Source organism: Odontesthes bonariensis, chromosome 4 (genome assembly GCF_027942865.1).
Source record: "Odontesthes bonariensis isolate fOdoBon6 chromosome 4, fOdoBon6.hap1, whole genome shotgun sequence".
In the NCBI taxonomy this organism is placed as follows: domain Eukaryota; kingdom Metazoa; phylum Chordata; class Actinopteri; order Atheriniformes; family Atherinopsidae; genus Odontesthes; species Odontesthes bonariensis.
Window position 1 is genome coordinate 38697907 of NC_134509.1, and position 27981 is coordinate 38725887.

Sequence of the window (27981 nt, forward strand, 5' to 3'; positions counted from 1 at the left end):
ACAGACATCTCATGGCGGATACCTTGAGCCTTCAAATATTCTTGAAATTCCTTTGATGTGTCCTCACCACCACTGTCTGTTCTCTGTCTTGTGACTTTCTTCCTACATTCATTGCAGAATGTTTTCTCAAACAGCTTGAATCTGCTTAGGATCTCACTCTTCTGTTTCATAAAGTGTACCTTAGATCTAAGGTACACTTTATGAAACAGAAGATGTTCGAACATCAAGAGTAGTCATTAATAAAGGTTACAAAGTACTTTGTGTCACCTATAGATTCAGTCTGCTGTAGCTACAAGGATGCAGATCCTCCAGGCAAAACATTGTATTGTAAGATGAGCAGCTTTACACATTGTCAGTGGTTTTAATGTGGCTGATCAGTATAGATTTCATCCAAATAATTGTGAAAATCAGCAATATCAGTAATATACTTTTCCAGCTAGATAGCACAGTCAATTTAAACAACACAGCTTTTGCTCATACCGTTTCAAAAATGTTGTCTATATATACTAATGTGATTGCACTATTGTTACATGTAGTATCTTTAACTTGAGAAACAAAATAGGGTGGCCAGGAGAAAATATGTAGGCCCAATGGGATATCTGAGTAATATTTGAAAATAAAATATAACTGTAATGAACTGATGATGATGAGCTCAGTATTGTTTCTGTATATTACACGATTAATCAGCAAAAGAGCTTCATGTCGCGTTACACGCAGATATGTTCGTTTTTTCTACTGACAAAGCTTGACAATTCAAACAGACCAATCACGGTGTGGGACATGCAAATCAGAGCCGCTGTGAGACGCCCACGTTCGACAAACAACCAATGGCTAGTGAGGTGGGCGATACGTTGTCGTAAGAGCGGAGGATTCAAACCGAAAATGGCTGCAGGGAAAGATGTCAATGACAACACACAAAACAGAAGGTAAAAACAAACTGATACTGTTGTTGCAATGTGTTTGCTGGTATTTACATCGAGTGAATGTTACATTTCCTCCTATCTGAAGCTGACCTTGTGAATCTCTACAACTGGTAATCGGTCTTTGAGTTAAGATGACAAACAGGCTTCAAGCGAGGCTAGATGCACTGCAGTGCTTACGTCCATGCTAGATTAGTAACGCTTTGAAAGCTTTTTAAATGTTTAGCTACCTCTAATATAGATAAATCAGCTTTTGCACAACGTCTTTGTTTCTGATGACCAACGGTAGCAGAGGTATTTTGAGTTTGCATTTGTTTGGGCTACACTAAACCGCACTGAGTTATTTTTGAGGTGTACAGTATGGTACACTGGGATCCGGCTATCGTATGTCATTACATGCATACACCCTTAACCTTCGTCTTGTGTTAGGGTCGGCACCGACCCGTTTTTAGGTTTTAAATGCATAAAATAACCATATAAATTAGTTTATTGCATCAAGGCTTTATGACTTTGTCAGGAACCTCTATTTCAACAAAATAAAACAAAAAAACAAGACGAAGGTTAATATGCGTCAACACAAATATAAATTGTCAAACTATCTTGGCTATGGAAAGGCTGTCCACATCAAAGGTTTTCAGTTCAATTTGTAGTGCCTACATTTATCGTGTCAAAGTGTACTTGGAATAGGGCTGCCAACCGTCCCATGAAATACGGAATCGTCCCGTATTCCGTTTTGGCAACCCTAATTTGGAAAGGCAAAGACCTCCTAACATACCTGATCACTGCTATGGCTAAATGAGAGTCTTTTACATCAAGGTGCTAAATGCATCCATTTTCTTCTTAACTGACTTGTTACTGTTGTCTTCTACAATTCAAATAAGTTCAAAAGGAGTGTGTATCTAATCTCTCTGTGTCCCTCCCTCAGAGGTACAGTGAGCACTATGGTGATCAATCATGCAGAATCATCGGACGGCTCTCATACTGGCCGACCACCAGTCATCTTCAACCCAGATTTTTTTGTGGAGAAACTGCGCCATGAGAACCCCGATGTTTTCCTGGAGCTGGTGCTTAGTAATATTACTCGCCTCATCGATCTTCCCGGAACAGAGTTTGCTCAACTCCTCGGTGACGAGAGCCCTAAGACGCCAACAGGTGGAAATGGAGGCTTTTTCCGATCCTTCAACTTCCTCAGACGCAAAGGTCAGTCATAAATAATTTCCCTCGTGGGATATATCCATCCATCCATCCATCCATCTAGCTATTATCTATCTACCTATCTAATCTCTCTATTTGAAATAGTTACTGTTTAACCTCAAGTTGTATTTGCTGTTGTATATTTTTAAATTATGGAAAATATCCTTGTCTTTTTTTCCCCCTTTTTTTTTTTTTGGCTCCACTGTCAAACAACAACAAAAGATATAAGTACTGCCACAGGGAAACTTAGAGTTTTTGTTCACAAGCTGAGCAAATGAGTTTATTTGTGGATGAGTACATTTTTAGCTCAGTTATGCTATTTGCTTTGTTGTAATGTCATCGGTATGATATTCATGTTTTTACTGATATGTAAAACAAAGACTATTATTCAGTAAAAATGGCTTACAGACCAGCAACAGAACAAGTGCTATAAAGGTTGTGCAAAGACTTGGACATATTCAACTGAAAACTCTACGCTTTCTAACTGAAAAAGGCAGGGTTAACATTTAACATTTATAAACTATTGGATCTGAAGTTTTTGTTTGTTGCTTGGTTACTACATGTACCACAGCCACCACCCATGTGACTTATCTGACTTTTCTCATCTAACGCCATATAAATAAGCTGTCTTCCATTTATTTTTCTGACAGGAAAGTCTGAAGATCAGGCCTTCTCCACATTTCAGTGCCAGCACATTGTTAGGATGAGGACTGCTCATAATGGCTTTAGTTACCGAAGGTGGACACAGACCCTTATATGCCAAATGTCCGCTTTAATTTTGGAATATTCCCATCCAAATGGAGGAAGAGTTTTGGAATTGTAACTCTTAAAAGTTGCTTTAGAGAGAGAAAGCCTCTTCCTTTCTTTGTTTGAGGATTTTTACCAAAGAAATCATTTTTTTTGGTAGAGAAAATGTGGGTGGGTGACTATTTCCTCCAGTGTTTACCACATGATCTGAATACTTCAGTGAGCCTCAGAGATGAATTAACGCTGTCCATGTACACATTTAAATTATTTTTTTTTATATATATATATATATATCTAGAATAGTAACATCTTTTACTTCAGAGGTTTGCATTGCAGAATGAAAATCACACACGGCCCTGCCCTCTAAATGCAAAGCTCCACTTTTTGTTGCTATGTTAAGCTAGTTTTTAGACCTTTTCAGCAACTGCTATTCAAAAAAAGCACCTAGCAAAGCATTTAGCTGCCCTGTTCTCCCTCTCCCTGCGATTGCACCAGTGTAATAATGAGAATTTGGACTGGTTACAAATTTTGGAGCAGCTAATTGATCAAGTGTTTCCACTGCTAAGTTAGTGGTGGGGGACAAGCAGCAGCGCGGCAGCTGACAGGGCCATGAATGAGAGATGGAGGAAAATGTGAAGACATCCTGCCACTTCCTACTGAATGTAATATTGAACACCCAACAGAGGAAGCTTGCCCTCCTAATAATGGCTGAGCCTATCCCAGCTCAGGCCGGTGACTTTAGTGCCGTCCGTGTATAAGACAGTCCATCGCAGACAGCAGTATTATGAATATCATAGTCTTGCATTAGTGATATTGTTAGTAGTCCTACAAAAGCTGGAATGTGTTCCTAAGGTGAAAAAAGGGACATGTTGGTTTAGGACTCATTTCAGACGATTAGCCCTGCAGAGTTTCTCTGTAATCTACTGTCACCTACAGAAAAAAACTGCTGGGTCATTTTCATTTTGACTATCACATTATTCATATTCCTACAATCAACATTTAGGGTCCAGCTGATAGCTGCTGCAAATTGACTTATCTGTTACTTGCGTTAGACATCAATTGGACAGACAGACATACGGAGAACCAGTTTATTTTCCATTTTCCTCATTACCTGGTTGACATTCTCTTCCCATATTATTTGTTGCCTGCTTAAAAAACTGCCACGAGGATGAACTCAGCACTCTGAAAAAAGACGCTGGATGCAGCTCTTTTTCTCAAGACAGCTGCATATGTTCTCTGCTCATTGGGAATAATTTAAAATGGATGCTAACTAGGTTGACCAGATTCCAATTCACCAAATGTGGGACAGAGGCTATGTTTGTGTGGGACAATGTGGGATACCAACGTATCGAGGTAGTCTAAAATAACTTCAAAAATATAAACATCTCTATTCTGCCCCTTAGTTTGTAACATTGCTGTGCTTTGCCATCTGGTTGATTCAGCAGCACATAACAGACTGCAAATAAAAACTTAACAATGATATCTTATTTCAATGCAACTTTCCCAAGTTCTGTTTACGTAAGAAAACATAGTAAGCATGGAGCTTTCAGACTATTTCACAGTGCCTCTCAAGTTAACACCTGACTGTGTACAATTAAACAGAACAGACAGTCAGATTACAATTGTTCTTTAAATTATAGTGCTTTAATAAGGGTATGGCTTTCCTGTATTTTCTCTAACTTTACCAGACTCATCTTGCACTGGTTTCACCCAGGGGTAGATAGTTTCCAGCTATTTGTTGTAGCTGCATTTTCTTTTCTTAGTTGTATGAGTCGTGCTTTCCTCCCTTCCCGATCATATCTCTGGTGCCGTTCTGACCTGATTTACATTGTTTTTTGTTGGTGGGCGTGCCCTTAACCTGCGCCCGCGTTCCCGTTTGATTGACGTGATCAAACAGCCCGCCCCGCCCCCTGATGACAGCCCTCGCTGCTTTCTCCACAAAGCCATTTGATAAATGCCCATATTCACTACATAATTAACTTGGATACAATGGATTAGATGGTAGAAATGACTTAACTCCGTCTTTCTGAATATTCCCAAACCCAACAGTATATTTAAAGCATTAAACTGACTAGAGCGTAAATAATGTTTATCATTCTATTCCATTTAAAAATTGACCTGAGGCAAGAACCAAATGCCAATGAGTTTTATGTATAAGAGGATTGGAAATGCATTATCCTATGTTCATGTGATGCTTGAGATGGATAACACCACAGCACAGTGCTAATGTAAATATAAATGTACTTTATTTATACAGCCCTTTATAGACAATCATTACGATGTACCAAAGTGCTTTACAGCAGGTAATAAATAAAGAGAAGAGTAAGTAAAAACAATAAAATACAACAAAATCGAATAAGATAAAAGTGTCATCATACTACTGGGTATTAAAAGCAATCCTAAATAAGTAGGTTTTTTGCCTAGATTTGAAGAGGCCCAGGTCAGAAATAAGACGCAGCTCGACGGGGAGCTTATTCCAGAGCCTGGGGGCAGCGACGGAAAAGGCTCGGTCACCCCAGGGTTTGTATTCTGACCTGGGCACTTCCAGCAAAAATTGATTTGTTGACCTCAGGGCTCTACCAGGATTGCGGACTGTTAAAAGCTCAGATAAATATGATGGGGCAAGGCCGTTAAGAGCTTTAAATTCAAACATTAAAAGTTTAAAATCAATTCTATAAAGGACAGGAAGCCAATGGAGGGAGTTAAGAACAGGAGTGATGATGTTTCTTGAGGAGTGATCTAACGTCACTTTCATGAACTTTTGACATTATCCCAATAACTTACCTGTTTCTAATACTTTCACAGATAAAGGCATCATCTTTGGAACAACATTGACAGAGAGCTGCATTGCCCAGATCTATCAGCTTATTGAATACCTCAGCAAAAGTGAGTGATCTCATTCTACTTACTGATGTTTTGGACAAAGATTGTCATGATTCAACTGTACATCATAAGCCACATGACTGACATCTCTCAGTTGCTGATGAGTCTTTGTCACAAATATAACAATTTGGCAGTGAACCTTTTGTAGTCCTCCAGCTAGAGAATGCCAGCCGGATTGCTTTTGATCCGCACAGTTTAATTGGCCTTCCTTCACTGCCAGATTCCACATTTTTAGTGAATAGGAATCATGGCCAATAACATGCTGGTGTCTTTGTTAAAAATGAATCGCGGTACAGTGACGAAAAGTTGGTGCGAGAAATGGACAGAAGGCTTGAGGCTTGGTCAACAGTAATGGGGGCGCTGCCGCGGTCTGTTGTGGTAAAGAAGGATTTGCTGGTCTGCCTTCGTTCCAACCCTCACCTATGGTCACAGATCTGGGTTGTCACCAAAAGAATGAGGTTGTGGATACAACAGCTGAAATGGGTTTCCTTCAGAGGGTGGCTGGGCTCGGCCTTAGAGATAGGGGGGAGGAGCTTCATCATCCGGAGGGAGCTCGAAGTAGAGCCGCTACTCCTCCGCATCGAAAGGAGTCAGCTGAGTGGTTCGGGCATCTGTTTAGGATGCCTCTAGTCTTGCTCGCCTCCCTTTTGGAGAATTTTTGGGCACGTCCAAGTGAGAGGAGGCCTCGGAGCGGATCCAGAACACACTGGAGGAATAGTGTCACCCATTTGGTCTGAGAAGGCCTCGGGATCGTCCAGGAGGAGCTGGATGTCTGACTTTCTCCCCTGGATCTGTTGTCTCTGCGACCTGATCTCGGATAAGCCGAAGTTAATGTGTAGGTGGATGGATAAATCACAATTGGGACCACCTGATGATGGGACCATACCTGCCATGATGCCTGAGGTGTTGTCTTTTCAGCCTCTGAATAATAATTACTAGGTTATTACACGAGTACTCTGCACTCATTGGTTGATACCTCGGCCTTGACTTTGGACTCTACACACATCAGCCTCATGACTGCATTTTTTTTCCACTTGTAGTGCTGTGGTGTTTCCCAAATTTGTCCACAACACCAAATGAACACTTGCCAATCAGTACTGAGAACCACCTTTGTGGAAGCAGGACTGCTGTTTGACATGATGGCACATAAAAACCAGCTAAAGAATGCTTTTAGTTTTTCCCCTCTGTCTGATGAAATCTTGAGTCCAAAACCCTGGTGGTACATCCCAAAGTGCTCATTTGTATACAATTAAAGCCCTTATGTTACAAAAGACGACGCAGCATGCTGCATATCTTGTCCTTTGGAACACAGCAAGTGTGACAAATCTCAGTACTGTTTGAGTTTGAAAAAAAAAAAAAGTCAAATATTTTAGGGTTTTGCTCTCTGTTTGCTACTTTGTCAGATCTGCATGTAGAGGGGTTGTTTCGGGTGCCTGGGAATAGTGTTCGGCAGCAGGCCTTAAAGGAGCTGCTTAACTCTGGAGCTGATGTTGACCTGGAGTCTGGAGACTTTCACCCCAACGATGTGGCCACTATGCTGAAGACTTTTCTTGGAGAGCTGCCAGAGCCCCTGCTGACACACAGACACTTCCACGCTCACCTTAAGATAGCTGGTAGGAGAACACATCCATTGGATCATTCACACATTTTCAACCAAGTGTTTTTTTAATGCAATTAAAAACAATAAATAAGAACAGTAAGTCAAAATGAAACCATGAATATGTACATGTTTGTGTATATGTATATATCTCAATCAATCTTTAACACATTCCAGACATGACTCTGTTTGATGAACAAGGCAACAAAACTACTGTGCCCAACAAGGAGCGTCAGACTGAGGCTCTGCAGCTTCTCTTCCTGCTGTTACCTCAGACCAACCGCTCACTGCTCAAACTGCTGCTGAACCTGCTCTACCACACTGCCAAGCAGCAGGACAAGAACAAGATGTCCGCCTTCAACCTGGCCCTTATGTTTGCCCCGCACGTCCTCTGGCCCAAGCATGTAAGACTGGAAGTTCTGTTGGAGGTGTATATTAATTACACGGTGTGAGGCTATTTGAAAGGAATTACACCATCATATGAAATGTAACTCTAGTTCACTGACTCTAAGCCACAAGCAAAAAAGGACGAGTCTGTCGTCATGTGGACCTTTTCTCTCACCATTTCCCCTTTAAGTCTATTTATCTCCCGGTGGTTCAAATCTCTGCTGGTTTTTCTGTTGCTGGAATGTTTCACTGACTATTGTATTGAATGCTGTTCTCTCTTGCTTCAGATGACAGCTGGTGACCTCAAAGACAATTTGAAGAAACTGAACAACAGCATGGCCTTTCTCATCAAGCACTCACAGAAACTCTTCAGGGTGATTATTGGCCATACGCACTACAGAACAGTGAAACATTTTGATTGTGAACCTGTTGGTAATCCAGTATGCCGATAGGCTGAAAACCCTAACAATCAGACCAGGTCTTACACTGGATTTAGAAACATATGTGACAGGCTTTACCAGTGACCTGTTGATGATTAGAAATCCCTCTGTGTGGTGTTCAGGCTCCAATCTACCTGCGGGAATATGCCAGAGTGCACTTCACAGGGACCAAGGCTCTGCAGACCAAGGTTAATGATGAGTATTTACATTCATTTACATAAAAAAAAAAAAAAAAAAAAATTCATTTCTATGAGATAATGGCACTTCATTTGATTAAAGTTCATGAAAATTTTGATTCAGTTTTATTTATATAGCGCCAAATCACAACAAATGTCATGTAAAGGCGCTTCAAAGATACAGTTCATTTAGAGCCATTTATAATCCAGTTCATTGTAAAGTTAGCCTAGCTAAGGAAACCAACATGGTATATAGAAACTTATCTGTTTCTCTCTTTTTATTTAGGTCAATTGAAAAATGTTAGGATACTATGATGATATTATAAAGCATATTCCACTGACATAAATTCAACTAAATAATTCTTCAAGTTTGGCTAGATAAGCTGCAGTCGTGTGGTGTTTGTTTTCCATGTGATTTCTGTCCCACTTGTCGCTGACAGATTGCAAATTAAAGGAAAAAGCTAATCACCATTGAATAGGAGATCTAGTGACTCCTGCTGGTCTCAAACATGCACTGCAGTACTGAAATTTTCTGACATTCCCTGTAGGAACGCTCGTGTAAGAGTGCAAACTTGTACCTCAGACAGACTGACCTTGGATCAGAAAATAGCAACAAGTCTTTGTAATTTTCAATGCTTGTTATTTTTGCTTGCTTTTTTTATTATGGATTAGCAGGGAGCCTCATTTGCCACCCACCACTTGTTTGGAATAAATGATTACCCCTGTGGATATTTTGCATTATGTGTTACCTACTGTGCACTCTTGCCAGGTGCCACTCTGGAGCATTTCCTGCCGTGACACCGGTACAATAACTTCCTGCTGTCTCAGGCATTTATAAATGAATAACTGCAGAGGAAGTCGAGATCTAATTTGTAGGGATTCTCCAGTGTGCATGTGTTAATATAGCAACTGGCATTTCATTTAGTTGATTAAGAATTGTTATACAAATGATTGAGATTAATGAATCAATTGCATTTTTTGTTTATTTTCTGCCACTTTATGTCATTTTATGATTGAATAGACCAAATGATAGTTTGATCATATAAAACTGCATGCCCTATGTGGAAGAAGCGGGCAAATCTATATTTTTTTCTTGCAATATCATAACTCCAGACGAGAAGAGGGGATAGTTAGCATATTTTACATTAGTCAAATATAGAACTGAGGTACTATTCTTTGATGCCCATCCATTAAAATTCCTTCAGTTTTATCAGAACATCTGAACATGCATGGATAGAAATGGCTAAATGACTGTTGGCCAAAATAATATAGATGCATGGTGTTAATACCATTTTGGTTTTATTTTCTCGTTTCTGTTTTGAGTATGCAGTCTGACTTGCTCTGTGCTCTCTCAGGATGATCTGGAGCTGCTAGCAGCGAGCAGCTCTCCTGTTCAGCGGGTGGTGTTGCCCCTGAAGAGGTCAGCTGTTCTGAGCCCCAGCTCTCAGGGGCAATTCCAGTCACCAGCTCAACAATACACTGAAGAGGCCTTGAAGGAGCTTTTCAGACACGTTCATCACAACATGCCCGACTCTGCCAAGAAGAAGAAACTTGTCAGACAGGTACTCTTCAGGATCCTTTTGGATATTCTAGAGTTCAGCTGGATGAAATAAGGATATATATTTTTTATATATATATATATATATATATATTTCTTCTGCAGCTAAACTTCTCAAGTGCAAATTAGTTTGTGTTTTTTGTCTTTTTGATTTAATATTCTTTGTGTCCTATGTGCAGTTAGTCAAACAGACAACCTCAGAAACACCCAGCAATGACCACAAGGTTCCCCCAGCTCCCATCAAGAAACATCCTCGTTCCCGCTCTTTCGGTGGCCTGATCAAGGTACAAAATGAGACTCCTTACATGCAGCAGAACAATAATCTAGGCTCATATTATGACACAAATTACACCATCTTTCTTGCTAACCAGCCTCTTGATTCTTTTTAACAAACAGTGGGCTGTAACTAGTTTTGACGTTTTTCATTTCACAGTTAGTGACACGACTTCTTTGTGTTTTATATATCTTTTCCAACTTTTTTTTTTCCCCTTGTAACAGCGTAAAACTCGAGGTGAGCAGCTGACAGCGGAGAGACAGGTTAGACACTTTTCTCCTGATGTCGTCGTCAGGGTGGGAAGAAAAACTGGTAAAGAGAACGCCAACCTGCAAGTGGTGAGCTTCTCTTTTTTTCTAAATTCCCATTGTATTGTCTGTTATTTCTGGCTCTGATAGAGGTTACAGTTTACACAGTTTACTACCTTCTATCTGTCAGGACTTTTGTCTCTTTGCCCCAGTGTTTCACAACTCCAGTCCTTGGTGGCCACTACCCTGCATGTTTTAGAGGTTGACCTGGTTCAACACACCCAGTTTAAATGAGTGAAATGCCTAAAACATGCAGGGCAGTGGCCAGCGAGGACCGGAGTGTAAAACAAAGTGCTTTACACAAAATTTCCCATATCTTATGGTACTTATGGAACATGGAGCATCGTGGTTGGCAGCACTGGTCTGGGATCTTTGTGTGGCATCCTCTCCTACTTACTATGGTTTCTCTCTGTCTGTGTGTATGTGCAGGTGAACAGCCCATCAACTGTTCCTGTCATGGCGAAGACGGGACTAGTTGTAAAAAACCCAGATTTTAGTTTTTCAAAAAGACAGAGCTCTGAAGGGTTCTAAGGTATAACAAGTTCTTCTGTGTTTCTTTGCTTAAATGAAATGCAACCACGATCCAAAAAAGTTGGGACATTGTATTAGATTAAATAAATGAAAAGAAAAATGGAATGCAATGATTTACAAAGCTAAGCTGAAATTTTATTTACAATAGAGCATAGAAAGAACTAAAAATATCAGCTCATCTTGAATTTGATGGCATCATAGCTACTCAAAAAAAGTAAAAGATGTCATCTGGATGGGAGCAGATGTTGGTCTACAACCTGTATATACCTTTGATGGAGCCTTTCCAGATGTGCAGGTTTCCAGTTCCAGAGGCACTAATGCCCCCCATACCATCAGATACAAGGATTTAGACTGAGAACTGATAACAAGCAGGATGGTCCCTCCCCTATTTTGTCTGGAGGATGCCACGTCCATGATTTTCATAAAGAATTAAACACTTTTTTATTAACCTGACCTCAGAATAGTTTTCCACTTTGCCTCAGTCTATTTTAAATGAGCTTTGGTCCAGAGAAGACGGCAGTGATTCTGGATCATGCTCGCATACGGCTCTTCTCTGCATAGTAGAGCTTTAACCTGCATTTGTGGATGGTACCGTGAACTGTGGTCATGATTCTGGAAGTGTTCCTGAGCCCATGCAGAGATTTCCTGGACATTCTGTCTTTAATGCAGAGCTGCCCTGAAGATCAGCGACATCAAATACTGATTTTCAGCTGTGTCTCTTGCACACAGAGATGTCTCTGGGCGATATCATGTACTGTAGATGATGGAATAATAAGTCTTCACAATTTTACACTGAGGAACAATATTCTGAAATGAGCCTACAATTTGTAGATGCAGTTGTTTCCCTGATTGCTGAACTTTTACCCAACTTTAGTTCTTAAAGACTATCCAAAGGCAAAATGATTTACTGGTCATTTTTAAATGTTTCCCCCCACTATTTTCAATCGTTTTTGGCCTAATGTATCTTTACATTTTTAAGTTATTATCCAATGTTACCCACTGCTACCTAAAATAAAACTTGAGTTGGTAAAACACATATTTACCTAATTATTAAATCTTCAACACTAGTCAAGTGTCCCACTGTAGCCATCTTATCAGTGAGGTGTAATGTAACATGCCATTCTAAAATACTGGAAAAAGGAATTATTAATGGAGTGCAAAAAGAGTGGGAAAATGTGTCAATTTTGTGTCACCACATTAGGAAGTGGTAACAAAAAGCTGGAGAAACATGCTGCAACTAGTTTCCACAGCATCACATTTAAACAAAAGGATGAATTTCAGACCTAATATGATAAATGACCTGTTTTATCTTCTTTCACATCATACTGAATGTTGGGAGCTTGTAACCCAAAATATCTTGATTTAAAAACCTTCCCACAGTTGTGTGACCATGTCACTAGTTTTAAAAAGAAAAGAAAATCCAAATGATACATTTACACAACCATCTTTTTGTTAGCAAGCTAACGTATAATAATTCCATCTTTTATTCCAGACCGTTACTCCACTATTGGCACCATATTACTGAGCTGAAATAGAAAGTGCAATCTGCTTTCTTTTTGTTTTCCACTTTGATTCTCCTTTGTTGCGTCACCATGTTTTAGCAATACAGTTGCAATAGAGTGCAGTTGAATATAATCTGGATTTGCAATGTTAGATGTTCTTATATTCTACACATTGCTACATCCCATGAGGAAAAGATTGATTATTATCAAGTCCCTACTTCTGCCTGGAAATGCTCATTTCTATTACCACATGTCAAAATATGCTTCAGTTTTGGATTTCTTGGATAAGTTAATGTCCGTCTTTGATGCTGTATGAGTCCACACGGCAAACAAACTCTGTTAAAGCAAGAAATGCACCCAAACAGACCAGTGAAGGGGGAACATTTGAACTCTGCTCACTCAACAACTTGATGGCTCAAATATGTACGTATTTTTGGTGGTTGTTTAGCTCAAATATTGGCTGAATGTTGTAAGTGAGACTGAGATGTACGTGAAATTCTTCCTTCATCTCTTTGTCCATGTCTCAGCAGGAGTCTCCCTCAGTCCAGGCTGTGTTTCTCTCCTGCTCCGGAGATCTCACGGTGAAACCCGACTCATCCTTCTACTCTCAGACTGCATTTGGGCAGTACTAACATTGTCATGTGAACGTTTGTGGTTTCATCGTAGTAAGTCTGTTCTAACTGTGGCGAATACAGAGCAGTTATGCCAGTACAGCCAAACCTTTTCCTGTATCTGCTGCAGGAACTGCAGTCACTGTTTACTTCTACCAGCAACTGAATGAATTGGAGCTTTTATTAACATTATTTTTTTATATATTTAATTGATTTAAAGTTCTAACAATAATATTGGAATAATTTTGACTTGTGCGAAGTATCTTCATCTCAGTCAAGCAAAAGTATGTAGTGGATGAAGTGCACTTAGGTAGGGCCCACGGGGGCTTACCCTGTCAGAATGTTTGGGACCGCAGCAGTTGCTGCTTTGGTTTGGCTTTACTGACTCTGACCTGCTTGTGAAATGTATCACTTGAAATGTCTGTTTTAGTTACTGTAATAAAGTAATAACCACTGGCGAGCTGAGCTTACAGCCTGTTGTAGAGTGTAGGATGTAATACATGTTGTACAGTATGTGTGTTCTTACATATTAAGATTTTGTTTTTCTTCTTGTTCTCGGTACATTATGTTGAAATTCTGTGGTTACTGGACACGTGTCTTGGCTCCTGGTCAAGAATCAATGACCTGGCCACCTTTTTTTTTTAAATTTTTTTTTGTCATCCTGATATCAAAAGCAGGATTAATTGAAAATCACTCTTAAAGCAATTTAGATGAAACTTTTGTGTAAATCTGTCAAATGTGAAAAGTTACATTCTCTGAGAATATTTCATGGAACTTGTTATATTGTTTTTGACGTTTTCTTTTTTTTTTTTTTTTTTACTGCAGCTGCATGAAAGAGGAGGTTTGATTTAAAATGTGTGTTTGAAAAGCTGTTGATGATTTAAATGAAAGTTGAAAGAGGGTTCTTCGTCTTGTATGTATTTGAAATGTGCAGTAATGTGCCAGTCAGGCCCTTCCTTCTTCATGTTGTTCATTTGGTTTACTCAGAGGAGCCGTCCTCTTGTCCGTAGAGAGAGACGAGCTGAAAACGACAGTGTTTTATGATTGTGTATGACTTAAGTGATATTATTTAACATTAATTTTACAGCAGGTCTGATTGACATGGAGCACTATCAGGGTCCAGCAAACCGATTATACTTCATTTGATCCTGTGCTGAGTGAACATGTTAAAGCTGGCAGCTTTGGAAAAACCTTAAGTTTACACGCACACACACACACACACACACACACATACACACACAATAAGTTTAACATTGGCTACTTTGTAGTATTTGACTGTTGCTTAAAAACACTGACATGTAAAAAGTTGGCTCATTATTCAGCCATATTTCCCTGATCTGATTAGAAAAAATTTGAGATGAACTAATTTCATGCCTGCAGAAGTACAGTTATTATGTGATGCTAATCTCCGTTCTCCCAGCTTCACTCATCATGGCTTGACTCTGTGATGTATGCTCGGTTGGTATCATATTTTCAGCACTGATAACTAGTTTTCCCAAACAGGACATTGCATGTTTTTAAATGATGTCATCGGGAGGAGAGTGTACTGGAACCAGAGCCCAAGACTGCTCTTTATTTATGGGCCATAGGAGTAAAAAAATGGAGACTGGCAAGCCTTGTGTGTGTGTGTAATTTGGTTGGCGAGCTTTGATCTTGCTTTCCCTCAGATTTGACTTTTTTTCTCAACCCCGTCTTGGAAACCTGGTACTGGTGCATCAACTTTTAAGGGTATAGTGGAAGTTGTAAAGATGGTTTGTTGAAAGTGATTGAAGTATTGAATATCTATGGTGGACACCAAAAGACCTTTCCTCGGTTTATCTTGCAGTACATTGCCTTATTGTCTTGTCTTCACAGGACTTGTTTAACTTTGAAAGGAACCCGGCTGAATTCTCAGCAGGAAAACGGCCTTTTCAAACTGAACTGGGATTTGGGTTAGGTTTTTTTTTGTATTTTTGTCAACTTGTCCTCTTCTCTCAGCATCTCCTCATCCTCTGCAGTTCTCGACAGACTGCTATTTTAAAACTGTTTTAAGGGAGATTGTTTTCTATAGTATTTATTGGTAATTGCAGTCAAAAGTCAGATTTTTGGGAGAAAATTAGACAGAACATTGGGGCTTAATGTTGTTAGACAAATGGATGCTGTTACATTCTGTGTGATATGACGTTCTGTCTTGTAGTGAAACAAAGAGTTCCTTAGTGTGTTATTTTGGTCTCACTCTGTGAGTCTGTTACAGAAATGTAAACATTTTGTGCATGGTCACTGCTGAGTTTTCTTTACTCTGTGGGAACAGCAGGATCACATATGATGACTAAGCAGTTTTTACCTGCACCTTATACATTTATTTGTGGAGATCACGAGACATGGTTACTCTTACCTTCTCTTGAATTGCATTGAACTCATCTGTGACTTTTACATCATGTGATTTAAACTGTGGTTACCTGTTTTTTGTTTTCAATAACTTTTTTTATGTAAAATAAGCTAACTATGTACAGTGAATTCCTTGGCAAACCATCTGCTTTGGATTAAACCTTTTTATTTCCTACCAGAAGTCTGTTTATTTTGAATTAATGTTATTCAATTGAAATGTGTGTTGAATATGGATTGATGATGACTTGATTGCATCCATCAGCAGCTGTACAGTATTCTGATTGGTCTATATGCAGTACCTACGTTTGTCCACTGAAGGGAGCTGTTGGACAGTGTAGAAATCGATTAAATCATTTCCCAAACTTTTTTATTTTTTATTTTAATTTCTTCACAATGTACCTTCATTACAGAACATACCATGAGAATATAAATGATAACACCTTGACACATACCCTGTTACTTGTTGTGACAACCTCTTCTTTGTTCTAATTTCAAGATAACATTTCGACACCTGCAGAGAAACGGACATTTAGGCTCAGCCGGTGGAGCTGCTCGGGATTCAGTTATGCACAGGAGGCTTAATTGTATTAGTGTTGAGGTAAGAGCTATGTCTTAGTAGGAGAGTAGTAAGTAGGCTGTTTATAAAAAGCAGCAAATGTGATTGGCTTGCTAAATCTCCCAACACTCACTCGTACAAGTCCCTGGTGAATGTAAAAATGAGGTCAGTTGTAACATCAATCACTAAAATTAGTTTTCAAGTTTTAGTATGTGAAACACGATTTTTCTCTGCAGAAAACATGTTAAAGGCTTTTGTTTCTGTCTACTGAACAATTGTATCAATGTAGATTCTTGAATTGGCAGTAATAAAGTGAGAGGGCAGTTCTTTAAAATTATACTGTCTTCACACTATACAAGGAGACACAGTTGAAACTTTGAATGGAATTTTATCCAAGCACGGGTTGGATATACATTGCATTAATTCAAATGAAAGAGAGACTATCCAACAGAACACAAACATCATCCAAACAGTTATATAGGGTTGTAAATGGATCGCATGATTTCTATATATGGTCAAGGTCAATACCTAAGTTGTCTACCAGATGACATCATTCCTGAAAAATGTTGAGCATTATCTCTTCTCCCTGGTGCTGACATCTAGTTCAAAATAACATTAGAACGACTAGATATTGGCCTAGAGCTTGTCATACATGTTCACAACTTGACATAGACTCTGCACCTGTTGTAGCTGCTTTTTATTATTGGTGCAGAGGCACTTACATGCACATACACAGCAAAATGAACATTTCAGAATAACATGAAGTTAATTTGTTAGAATAGGATGATGCAGAGGCGAGCACAGTCGCCTCCCACAGTCCAAAGACATTCATGTTAGGTTTATAGGTGATTCCAAGGTGGCCAAAGGTGCGTGGTCCCTTCCACTACACCCCACAGAACACACGCGCCCCCCAAAACCCTATGTGTGTGAGTGTGTGCTGTGTACAGGAGCCAGAAGGGAGAGGGGTATGGGGATACAGAAGACCGAGGGAGAGAGGCTCCCCCGGAGAGGGCAGCCAGACACTGGCCGCAATAGGCACCCCCGTTTCCTGGGACCTGCCACAGGGCAGGAGGGCCTGATGCCCAGCAGGCACCCACCCGCCCCACCCCACAGGGCCCCTACAAATAAAAAAAAAGGAAAAAAAACACATCCTGGGCCTGAGACCCACCATCACCCAGGCCCACCCAAGCTGCAACCAATAGGGGAAAAGCACCGCCACGACGCCCTAAAAGAAAAACCTGCAGACACATCGGAGGTCCCAGAGCAACCAGCCCGACACCAGGACCTGTACTAACCCACCCACACCGTGGGGTGCCCTGGGCAACCGCCACCCACGCCAGAGCGGCCCGGCCACCCGACCCAGAGCCAGCGACCCCCACCCCATGGCCCCCAAGTGACCCCGTTCCACCCGCAAGCCCCCAAAACTGCCAACCAGGCCAGACACACAGTCCCCCCCAGCAATGATCAACCTGGCCCCCACGACCCGAGAAACCACTAGACACCCGAAGCCACACAGCCCCCCCCCCAGCACACACCCAACCGCCTAGAGCGGCGGGACAGCAACCCACCACCCCCACTTAATATAATCTAAAAGAACATTTCTAAACTGGTTAATACACAGATTGTTCTTCGCTTTCCAGTTCATGAGAATAGTTTTCTTTGTGATACATAGCACTGTGAGGACTATGTGTGCGGAGTTCATTTCCATATTGATGTCGTCTAAGTCACCCAGTATGCACAGTGTGGGGCGTGCAGTAATACTACACTTAAGCCATGTTGATAGTAGGGCTGAGAAATTTCATCGATACTATATATCAATATTTCGTTTCCCGATAAAGTATCGATTTTTCAGCCGCGAGTATCGATTTAAAAAAAAAATGTTTTTTTTATTATTTTTTTTTATTTTTTTAAAATACAAACTTCATTGAAAAGTCAGACGTTACAATTAGGGAAAACACAGAACATTAATGTAATACAATACAATGCCAGGGGGTCACATTATACAAAACATTGATAAATTAGTTCATAAAAATGTTGTATAAAGTGCACAGCTCTCACATTTGTGACATGTTTGTTTGTTTCTGTTTGTCTGACTGTGTTGTCCTTCCGGTTCAAAGGTCGGACCACCGGTCCAATCAGCGACGATTCATGTCAAATCACACAGTCCCTTTTTTCCCCCCAGAAATGATGTAAGTGTATCGAATCGTATCGAATCCTATCGTTGGCTGAATATCGTATATCATATCGTATCGTGAGATTAGTGTATAGCTACAGCCATGTTGATAGGTCCTCACAGACCTCAAGCCAGAACTTCTGGACAGGCGCACAAAACCACACAGCGTGTGCATAATCATCAGGTGTGTTACCTGTTCAATGTGAGCAGATGTTTGAGTGTGTTGTGTTAGACCCATCCTGAACATCCTTTGTCCTGTATAATGTGTTCTGTGAAGGATTTTGTATTGTATGAGCTGCAAATTAGGATTTCGAGTCATTCTGAAGGTGTTCAAACATATTTGTGGCCAGAGGTTAACGTTAGAATTAGAACTGAAGGATAGATCTGTCTCCCATTTTGAGGATGCTAGAGAAATTGTGTCATCTACCTTAGACAGTCATTTATATATTTTTTGATAGCAGTTTTGGTGTGCAGATGCTTAAAAATAATGGGGAGTTGTAAGTCTGGTTGGTGGAGGATATATTTCTTAGTTATCGTAGACTCAAGTTGTTGGTATTCTAGACCAAGTAGCAGATGGTTTTATGGGGATCATTGAAAACAAGTAGTTAACTTTAATGGACTGGTGATTTTCTTAGGTTAAAAAATGCTACATTTTGTCTGTAACTAACACAACTGTCCTGCGTGTGTTTCATATGATGTAGACCCCTTAATTATGATGCTAAAGCTTTAGGTCTTAATGATTAGTTTCCTTAAAAGTTAAACATATGCACATGATATGTTTTACTTGTTAAGATATCTGTGAGAGATTTTCTGATAATTGTTTGGAGTGAAATGTGAACTAAATTACTTGTCTTTCTTGTTATTGTTTTGTTTTTAAAGTTGCTTTCTAATCATTTATTGATTGATTGAATATTGTTGTGTAACGCACACACACAGGAAGCTAGTCCTCTCAGTTTAGAAAATGAGTCAATATCACATCGGTTGCCAGGTTTTTTTTTTGTTTCTTTTTACCACATTAACTGATATATTGTTTTTGCGCCGTAACCAATAACTGAACAAACCAATGGATTTCCTATACGTGCCTTTATTTCCCATGCAGCTTCATGCAGAACACAGAACTGCAAGCAAGTTGCATTTTGGAAACTGCATCATGAAGTAGGCACCCAGGAGTCCTCTTATCTGGTCACTTTATTTCATTTACCAAATCCTTTATTGGCATTGCTAATTAGGGACCGAGCAGTGAAACTGCAAAGACCCTATTGTATCTGTAAGGATTATTATTCCGTCTTGCGTCTTCTTCTTATTATTCTTTGCAAAAGGTATGCGAAAACTCAGGAAATTTTGCGAGCGCCACCTGCCAGTCGACGACATGAAAGAATCTAAACTTTATATTTTTGGGAGTCGCTCATTGACTCTGTAGCGCCCCCTACAATGCTTAAAAATGGTCCCCGCATTGGGGTTAGTTTCGCGTGGGACGACGAAATCCGGTACACTCATTCATCATGCCCAGACGCACAAAAAAGTCTCATGCCGCCATGGTCCCACGTCCACAGGAAGGCGGCCATTTTGGATGGAACGTGAGTTTTCGTGCCATTTTTTACCGATTCCACGCCTTGCACAAGATCGAACTCGTCCTACAGATTTAATGCTACAGACTTCAAACTTGGCCAGGTTACTCTTAAGACATGGGGGGGGGAATTCATGGGGAAACTTTTTCAAAACTTAAAGGGCGTGGGCGTGGGCGTGGCCGTGGCGACGCTTCAAAGTTTGATGACTCACCATCACTCGCCACAAAAAATTAAGACGCTTATAACTCCCACATACATTATCCGATCTGTCCCAAACCTCATACGGTAAATGCTGGACCCAGCCTGAACGCGTACATATTATCATAGTTACATCCACCTTTAGCGCCACCTGCTGGTGGTTGGAAAAGTCTTTTTTTCCACACCTCGCATTTGATCGAACTCCTCCTACAGATTTAATGCTACAAGCTTCAAACTTGGTCAGGTTACTCTTAAGACATGTGGGAAAAAAATCATGGAGAAACTTTTTCAAACCTCAAAGGGCGTGGCCGTGGCGACACCTCAAATTTATGACTCGCCACAAAAAATTAAGTTGCCTATATCTTCCACATACATTATCCAATCTGTCCCAAACTTCATTCGGTGATTGCTGGACCCAGCCTGAACGCGCACACATAAAATAGTGACATCCACCTACAGCGCCACCTGCTGGTGGTCGGAAACGTCTTTTTTTTTCCACACCTCGCATTTGATCGAACTCCTCCTACATATTTCATGCTAAAATCTTCAAACTTGGCCAGGTTACTCTTAAGACACGGGGGGAAAAATTCATTGAAAAACTTTTCAAAACTCTGAACGGTGTGGCCGTGGCCAGGCTATACAAATCGTGTGATGGCGTTTGTGATATGAAAGCCTTATCATCATCGCAAAGTCATGAAATTTGGCACACACGTCCACCCTGACGACCTCGTACGTATGTAAAGAGTATCGTGTGTGGGTGGAGATAAATGGCTCAGTGGCGCCCCCTAGAAATTTTCAAAAACCCCTCCGCATTGGGGTTATTATGTACTCATACGTACGCAGAGGGTATCGTGCGTGTGGGCAGAGCTGCAGCTCCAGCATCCAGCGCATGCCCCAACGTACGCACATCCCAACGTACGCACACCTCGGTCCCGCCTACAGCTGCTTGCAGCTTTCTAGTTTTGTTTGTAGTTCAGTCCTTTCTTGTAAGTGAGCGTAAATGTTTTGGTGTGAAGTGGAGGAAAAGTCTGGATCTATTCTGAGCTGACATTTTTGAGACAAAAGCATCTGTTCTGCACCCTCAGAAATCAATTCAGACATGTCTGAAGAAAAGCCCCCCTGACTCCCCACTCACCCCTGCCACAGAGAGCCATTATGGCCCCAAAAATAACAGGGTCCAACCCCCTGGAGATGTCACTATCTTGTCCCTCCCTTTGTTGCAGATTATGGCCAAATGAGTCACACAATTCAGTTGCACAATAGAAGCAGCCGGACTCCGCCTGTGGCCAATTTGTTTTCCATTACTTCTGAAGCACGCCTTGTAAAATGAACCTGTCCAACTGCGGTTCCAGGAAGAAGACCAAGTGGGGCCATGTGAAATAATTACTCATGTACGGTGGTAAATAAAAAGCTGGGGGACTCTGTAAACTAATGACAAATCAAATGAGTGAGTCAAAGAAGATCCTACTATGTTCAACATAAATCATTGTGTTTTGTGGCAACATCTACAAGGTAAGTGAAATCAAACAGCAAATCTCTCATACAGCTGTTTGTGCTGGGGGCTCACTTTGATACTTGACTATTAGAACATTTCCAAAGACAATTTCCAGTTTGATAGAACTTAGTTTACAGTGGCATAAGAGATAATAGCTAAATCCTTTGGTATTCTCGCTTGAATTACTGTAATGTACGTTTAATCAGGCAAAATATAAGTAATTTAACTTAAAGTAACAAATTACTCTACAAAAAAACCCATTTCAATAGATTTCTAAAGGTAAGTAGCAATGGGGTTCTGTAGATTTGTACTGTTGGTGGTGTTTCTTCGCGTTATCACTGACGATTCAGATTTCGGGGGGTGGGGTTGCTCTATTTGAATTTTTAACCCTTGACAGGGAAATCACAACAGACTCCTGAGTAAGGTCTGTGTCAGCTTATGCTGTTCCGAAGTCCTTGCAGCCTGGAGTTCTGTCATGACACTTGTGAGTTGTGACAAAAAATACGATTACATTTAATGCACAGCGAAACTTACTCTGTCTCCTTTTATTCCACAGTCATTGTCCCTTCTCCCCACAAATATGTTCTCCTTTTCTGTGTTTGTGTTTTCTCTGGAATTTCCTGGTCGGATGCTTCAGGGTGATCACGACTTGCTCCCCCCTTCCTCTCGCTCTCTCTTCTCATCATGTCTGTGGAGCCCTGGGCTCTTTTCTTCCCCGAGATGGAGAGAGAGAGTAGGAGAGGGGGAGAGAGGGAAAGAAAAAGACTGCTGTCACTGGAGGTGGCCACTCCTGCTGCCCCTGCCGCTGAATAGATGTGAGTTCACTCTGGTGTGTGTATGTGTCGGGGTGGGGTGTTGTGGGGGGAGTAGCGTAGGAGGAGTCTCGGCACTGTTATTTGTAAAAGCTTTTGATGGATGATTACTCTGTGTGTGAGATAGGGGGACTGAGGGACTCCCCCCTCCCTCTTTCTCTTTTCTAGTGGCTCACTGTTCAGTGCACAATGACTCAATGAAAAGTGGAGGGGAGAGGCAAGCACACTGTACGCTGCATCAGAGAGAAAGCCCAGAGAACACACTGGAGAGTTGGAGAAGAGAAGCCAAATACAGGAGCTCTAAAGCTGGGGACAAGTAAAAGACGAGGACATACTTGTCTTTTTCCCCCCTCTCTTTACCACTCTGAGAGGCCACTCTGGGATCAAGTGGCAGTTGTTCAGCTCAAGCTGAACTTCACCTGTCTGCGTTGCTGTCTGTCTCAGCCTGTAAAAGCATCTTCTTGCTGTTTTTATCCACTTGTAAAAGAAGACAGAACTGGTCAGTCCCCTCCTAATCAGAAGGAAGGACCATCTTTCAGCTGCCATCTGCAGTGCTGTGGATTCCTGCAGGAGAACAGAATGCCTGTCAGGAGAAGACGGGATGGTGTCGGGTCAGGAGGCTGTGGGATGATGGCAGTGACAGTGGTCCCGGGCCGGCTTTTATATTTTGAGCAGTGGACTGTGCTGGTGTGGGGCTTTCTGGTGGTCCTTGCAGGTCAGGGAGGTACAGAAGCGTGTCCCCCACCCTGCAGCTGCCTGGGAAACACAGTGGACTGCCATGGCTTGGGGATCCACTCGATACCCAAAAACATCCCCAGAGGGACTGAGAGGCTGTGAGTAGTGCTGTGTGTATGCCTTCATATTTTTTTCTGTTGTTGCACGGACTAAATGACGACAGGATAAAAGATGAGGGGAGTCCTTCAAAGTGACAGCATAGTGGTGCTCTTCACTCCAAGAGGCAAGGAGCCTTTAAAACCTGGGTTCATGATTTTTTTTATAGTTACTTTTGGTTTCAAGATTTGAAGAGGTTTACACACATAATGTTTGTTTCAGATGGTTGTGTGTAAAACAGAAGATAGACAGGGTCATTTCTGAGGTGCTAATAAGTCTGCAGTGGCTGATTTAAGTATTAGTGTGTGGAAACCTGTGTGCAGTTGTTTCAAAGTGTGTGTGTGTGTGCGCGTGCAGTTGTATGTCGTTGCAATCTATTTTTCGATTTCTGTCTCGACTAGTAGTTAATTTAACTTAATTATCCTCTCACACACACACACACACACACACACACACACACACACACACACACACACACACACACACACTTTGACCCCCCATTTGATTATCAGGGTTTACTTGCTGCTCTGCGGCATTTCCCTTCTACTTCTGCAGCTGACCCTTGTTTCACTCAGATGTTTAAGATGTCCATTATTGTCTCCATCTCATGATCTTTTCAGAATACATGTCTTATATTCTTATATACCCTAACCATGCATATCTGCTCTCTCTCATATATATATATCACACACACTGTTTTAATGTAGAAAATATGTACAGCTGAGCTGTTGTATTGGGCCGTTGAGATGGCGCTAACACAAATGCTATTGATACAGTGGCCATAAGATGAAATCCCCAAGACGTTTCAAAAACATTTCTGACAATCACACAGCTGAATGCTTAAGTTTCTTGTAAAGAGGAAATGTCTGTTAGTTGGCTGCACGGTGGTGTGGTGTTTAGCAGCAGCAGGGTTCCTGGTTCAAATCCCAGCTGGGGCCTTTCTGTGTGGGGTCTCTCCGGTTACCTTGGCTTCCTCCCATCATCCAAACAATATGCATGTTAGGTTGATTGGTGGCTCTAAATTGATCCCAGGAGTGAGTGTTAGCATGGATGGTTGTCTCTATGTGGCCCTGTGATGGATTGGCGACCTCTCCAGGGTTACCCTGCCTCTCGCCTGATGACAGCTGGGATAGGCTCCTGCTCCCAGTAACCCTGAATTGGATAAAGCAGGTATAGAAGTTGAATGATTGTCTGTAAGTTAACTCACTAGACTATACTGCCCTCTTAGACATTTAGGATCCAGTTTTCTTCCCTCTTTCTAATTTTTGCTAAGATTAAAATTAAATATTTATATATCTTACAGACTGTCATTATGGCCCTCATCTACTTTAATTTCACATCCAGGTATCATGTATCTTGTTTGATTATTTCACAATAAAATCAGGACTTGTATAATTTTACCTGTCTTTCAACCCCAAGACAAGAGGTACTAATAAACCATACTTTTTAATGGAGGAAATGGAGATGGATGCGCTGTTGCTGCACTGAACAGCTGATAAAAATGACTCATGTCTTACGGTTCTGGTTGTTATGATTTATACTGTTTATTTCTCCCTGTGTGATGACTAGATGTTGGAGTAAATTGCCATATCTAGAAATGAGCCCCCGTCGTTTGAATGTAATGACATGCTACTGCTAGAATTATTGTCTGTGACACCTTTAACTGTGATGTCCGTTTGACATTTGTACTTATTTACAAAAAAGAAAGAGCACCAAATGAATTAATCTTAAATATAAAAACTGCTTTGTTGGAGACTTTTCTTTGGAAATTTAATTTTGATGTTCCATTCATTATTTCTGTAAGTGTAAGTTCTGTATGAACTGTATGGGCATCCCGGTGCAGGGCGAACATATATGTGTTGTTACATTGTGTGTGTATGTGCTTATTTCAGGTTCTAGAGTGCCTGCATGTGAATAATTGATGATTGTCAGGGGTGCCAGCAGAGATACATTATCCTTCTTTCTCTCTGGTTTACTGTAGCGTGGTTGATGTTTTCTCCTCTAAGGCGGATAGCTTTATGATCAGGAATAGAGGCTTGGGCTCTTGGTCAAAGAGAAATGGCCTGGAAAAAGCTCTAAGTCTGCAGACCCATTTTTCTAGGTGAAGAGGGAATGCCTTGCTCTACAGAGTAAATGACAGAGAATTAAAAGTTCAAAAATAAAAATTATTCTTTAGCTTGTAATGTGTCTCACATAAACTCACCCATATGGTGAACACAGTTTCATTTAGTTTAGCAGAATAGTGTCATTCTTGTTTGGGGAGTTAAAACAAATCCAAAGCATTTGATGTGGGAGCAGCCAGCATCGGATAGATATCCATGTCTGACCCCATCATTTCTCTTTTTATTCTGAAAACAACTTACTCTCTGTTTGGGACAGATTTTAAGGCCTGGATGATGAAGTCATGCCAGAATTTATCCATCTCTTTCTCAGCGAATGTGACAACATTGGATTTGCTTTGCCCCCTTTTCCACCAAGTTTTTAATGAAGGTGGAATAGCAGTTTCGCCCCAAAGGTTTCCAAAGCTCAGCTGGGCTGAATATGTCCAATATCTATTGCAGATGAACATAGACAAAAGCTGATGCTGATTTGGATGACAAGACTTTGAGCTGAATGAAGAGTCTGACTCTGAGATATCACTGACATATCTCCTCTATCCCAGTACATGTTTAAAAAAGGCATATTCTTAGCTTTCTTCACAAGTTGACGCAATTACCTGTAGCTTTAATGAAATCCCTGTGAAAAATGTGGGCAAAATATCACAAAGATACAGTGAAACAGCTTCCTTTATATCTGACTTTACAGTTCTAGTCAGATCAGCTATATTTTCAGCTGTTAGAGCGCATATCTAAGAAAAAACTCCTGCTGTGAAACACGTGTGTGGAGCAACTATGGAAAAAAGATTAGACGTTAGCTACTTATGACAACTTTAGAGTAGCATTAACGGGTGTATTCTGCTAATCAAATTTGTATAGAAAGTGATTTAACTTTTTCAAGTTTGCTCCAAATATGTTCACGTGAAGTTTATTATCAAAATTTGGCTAAAACATACTCTTAACTTGGCTTTGTAATGCTGGTACCCAGGCTCTAAATGAAGGGGGTAACGGGAGAAAACTTAGTATAACACAAGTAAATCTGTTTCTATTTCTTCGGTTGAAATTTCAATAAACTTATGGAAAGATCTTCAGACAAACCTGAGTTTAAAATAATACTTTCAGTGGTTTTATATCAACATTTGAAATTTCATGCATCTGTTGCACTGGAAAGCAGGTATCACTAAATTTGTTTTCTTATCTGAAAGAAAAGGAAACAGAGGCGCACAGTGATGTGATGCTTTGCACAGTCCTCTCTTTCTGTAAGGAGTTTGCATGTTTTTCGTGTGCATTTGCAGATTCTCCAGGGCTTCCTCCCACCCATCCCAAAACATGCATGTTGGGCTAACTGGTTATTCTAAATTGATCCTCGGAGTGAGTGTGAATATGCATGGTTGTTTGTCTCATTTCTCTCTGTATGGCCCTGTGATGGACTGGAGACCTGGCCAGGGTGTACCCTGTGTTCCCTGTACCCCCCATGACCTTTAATTGGATTAAATATATATAGAAAATGGAATAATTGATTGATGTCAGCAACAGGTGGCAAAGTCCAGCCCTGATCAGAAGGAGAGTCAGTTGATGCAGACATTTGAATAGGGTCTCATATTCATTCTAAAGGGGGTCTCACTTTTATACCACATGTGTTCCTACTTTAATAATTTTAGCTGCCTCCACCAGCCACATAATGACAGTTTACTGGGCTCATGTAAACATAGTCAGTGTGACCTTTTAAACTGTGTATTGTTTGGCCTAGTTCCCCGGCTCCTTCCTCACACTGTCCTGTAGACTCAGTCAGGGCCTGCCCTGCAGCAGACGAGTGATGAGCTATTTGTTAAAGGTCTTGTCTCCCAATTACTTTGCAAGGTGATTGGTGTGTTTGAGTTTGCTGGACTGCTAGCTACTGGGGGAAAGAGTCAGTAGTATGTGAGAGAAAATGTGTGTGCAGAATTGCTTGGGAGACAGTAATAACAGGGTAATTTATCAAGGTGACTGCACCAGTCAAACTAAACACCCTCCCCTATTTGACTGTCCTGGCAACGCCATAAAAAATGGATGCCCTTTGGGCTCTGATGAGTCCAGTTGTTTGATCAGAAAAAATAGAAAAATGTATAAAAAAGCGAGGAAGAGGAATGTGAAAGAACCTTATACTAAAGACTTACTGTTTTGAGCTCAAACAAGCATTTACATTTTCATTGTTTCACCTAGTAGTATTTTTATAAGCTCTTAGAAAATAGATCTAACTATAGTTCATAGTAAAGTGTGCTTTTCATTATCATAATTCAAAGAAAAGTTGTGATGCCGTATGAAGTGTAAATAAAGACAGAAGGCATTTAATTACAAATCTCATACACCAATGTTTTATGTAAATGAGAATACAGAAAATATTTCAAATGCTGAAAGTGAGACATTAAACCATTTCATAAAAAATATAAGCTCATCTTGAATTTAATGGCAGCACACATCAGGACCCACTACAGTTATAGTCCAGGGATTGGTGTTGAAGATGCCTTCATCTGCATGCTTCAGTGAGCCCTCTCTCATTTTAACGAAGAAAGCAGCACTGTGAGGATCATGTTATTTGATTTCTAAAGGGCTTTTAATGCAAGCCAGCCTGTAATGTTACCTAAGAAACTGCAGAAAATCAAGGTGTTCATGGAACTGAAGGGTTGTGTATCTAAGAAGGTGGTCAGCAGCACAGGAGCACCACAGGGGACTGTACTCTCACCATTTCTCTTCACTCTGTACACCTCAGACTTCTAG

At 40.7% G+C, this 27981-nt stretch overlaps 2 protein-coding genes across 3 annotated transcripts in view; both read left to right on the top strand.

Moving 5' to 3' along the window:
- Positions 1–859: 859 nt before the first annotated feature.
- Positions 860–11015, top strand: arhgap19 (Rho GTPase activating protein 19). Its single transcript, XM_075464298.1, has 11 exons — positions 860–926; positions 1846–2120; positions 5667–5747; positions 7148–7357; positions 7519–7745; positions 8016–8102; positions 8291–8356; positions 9700–9906; positions 10082–10186; positions 10401–10514; positions 10914–11015. Exons 1-11 carry the CDS (start codon positions 883–885, stop codon positions 11013–11015), a joined length of 1518 nt encoding a protein of 505 aa, XP_075320413.1. The 5' UTR covers positions 860–882.
- An 11778-nt stretch (positions 11016–22793) lies between these two features.
- slit1b (slit homolog 1b (Drosophila)) overlaps positions 22794–27981 on the top strand; it is a 92479-nt gene continuing 87291 nt past the window's right edge. For both annotated transcript variants that reach the window (XR_012769647.1, XM_075464181.1), the window contains exon 1: positions 22794–23130. Coding sequence is in view for 1 of the 2 variants with exons in the window: in XM_075464181.1 (XP_075320296.1) it covers positions 22877–23130 (254 nt within the window). In the remaining variant the exon portion in view is untranslated. The remainder of the gene's footprint in view (positions 23131–27981) is intronic.

What these genes read in the sequence shown, in the direction of transcription:
- arhgap19 (XM_075464298.1), top strand. Translation starts at nt 883, where the DNA reads ATGGCTGCAGGGAAAGATGTCAATGACAACACACAAAACAGAAG. An exon ending in CAACTTCCTCAGACGCAAAG is followed by an intron (nt 2,121 to 5,666) that starts GTCAGTCATAAA and finishes ATACTTTCACAG; the next exon opens with ATAAAGGCATCATCTTTGGA. An exon ending in AGAAGAAACTTGTCAGACAG is followed by an intron (nt 9,907 to 10,081) that starts GTACTCTTCAGG and finishes TCCTATGTGCAG; the next exon opens with TTAGTCAAACAGACAACCTC.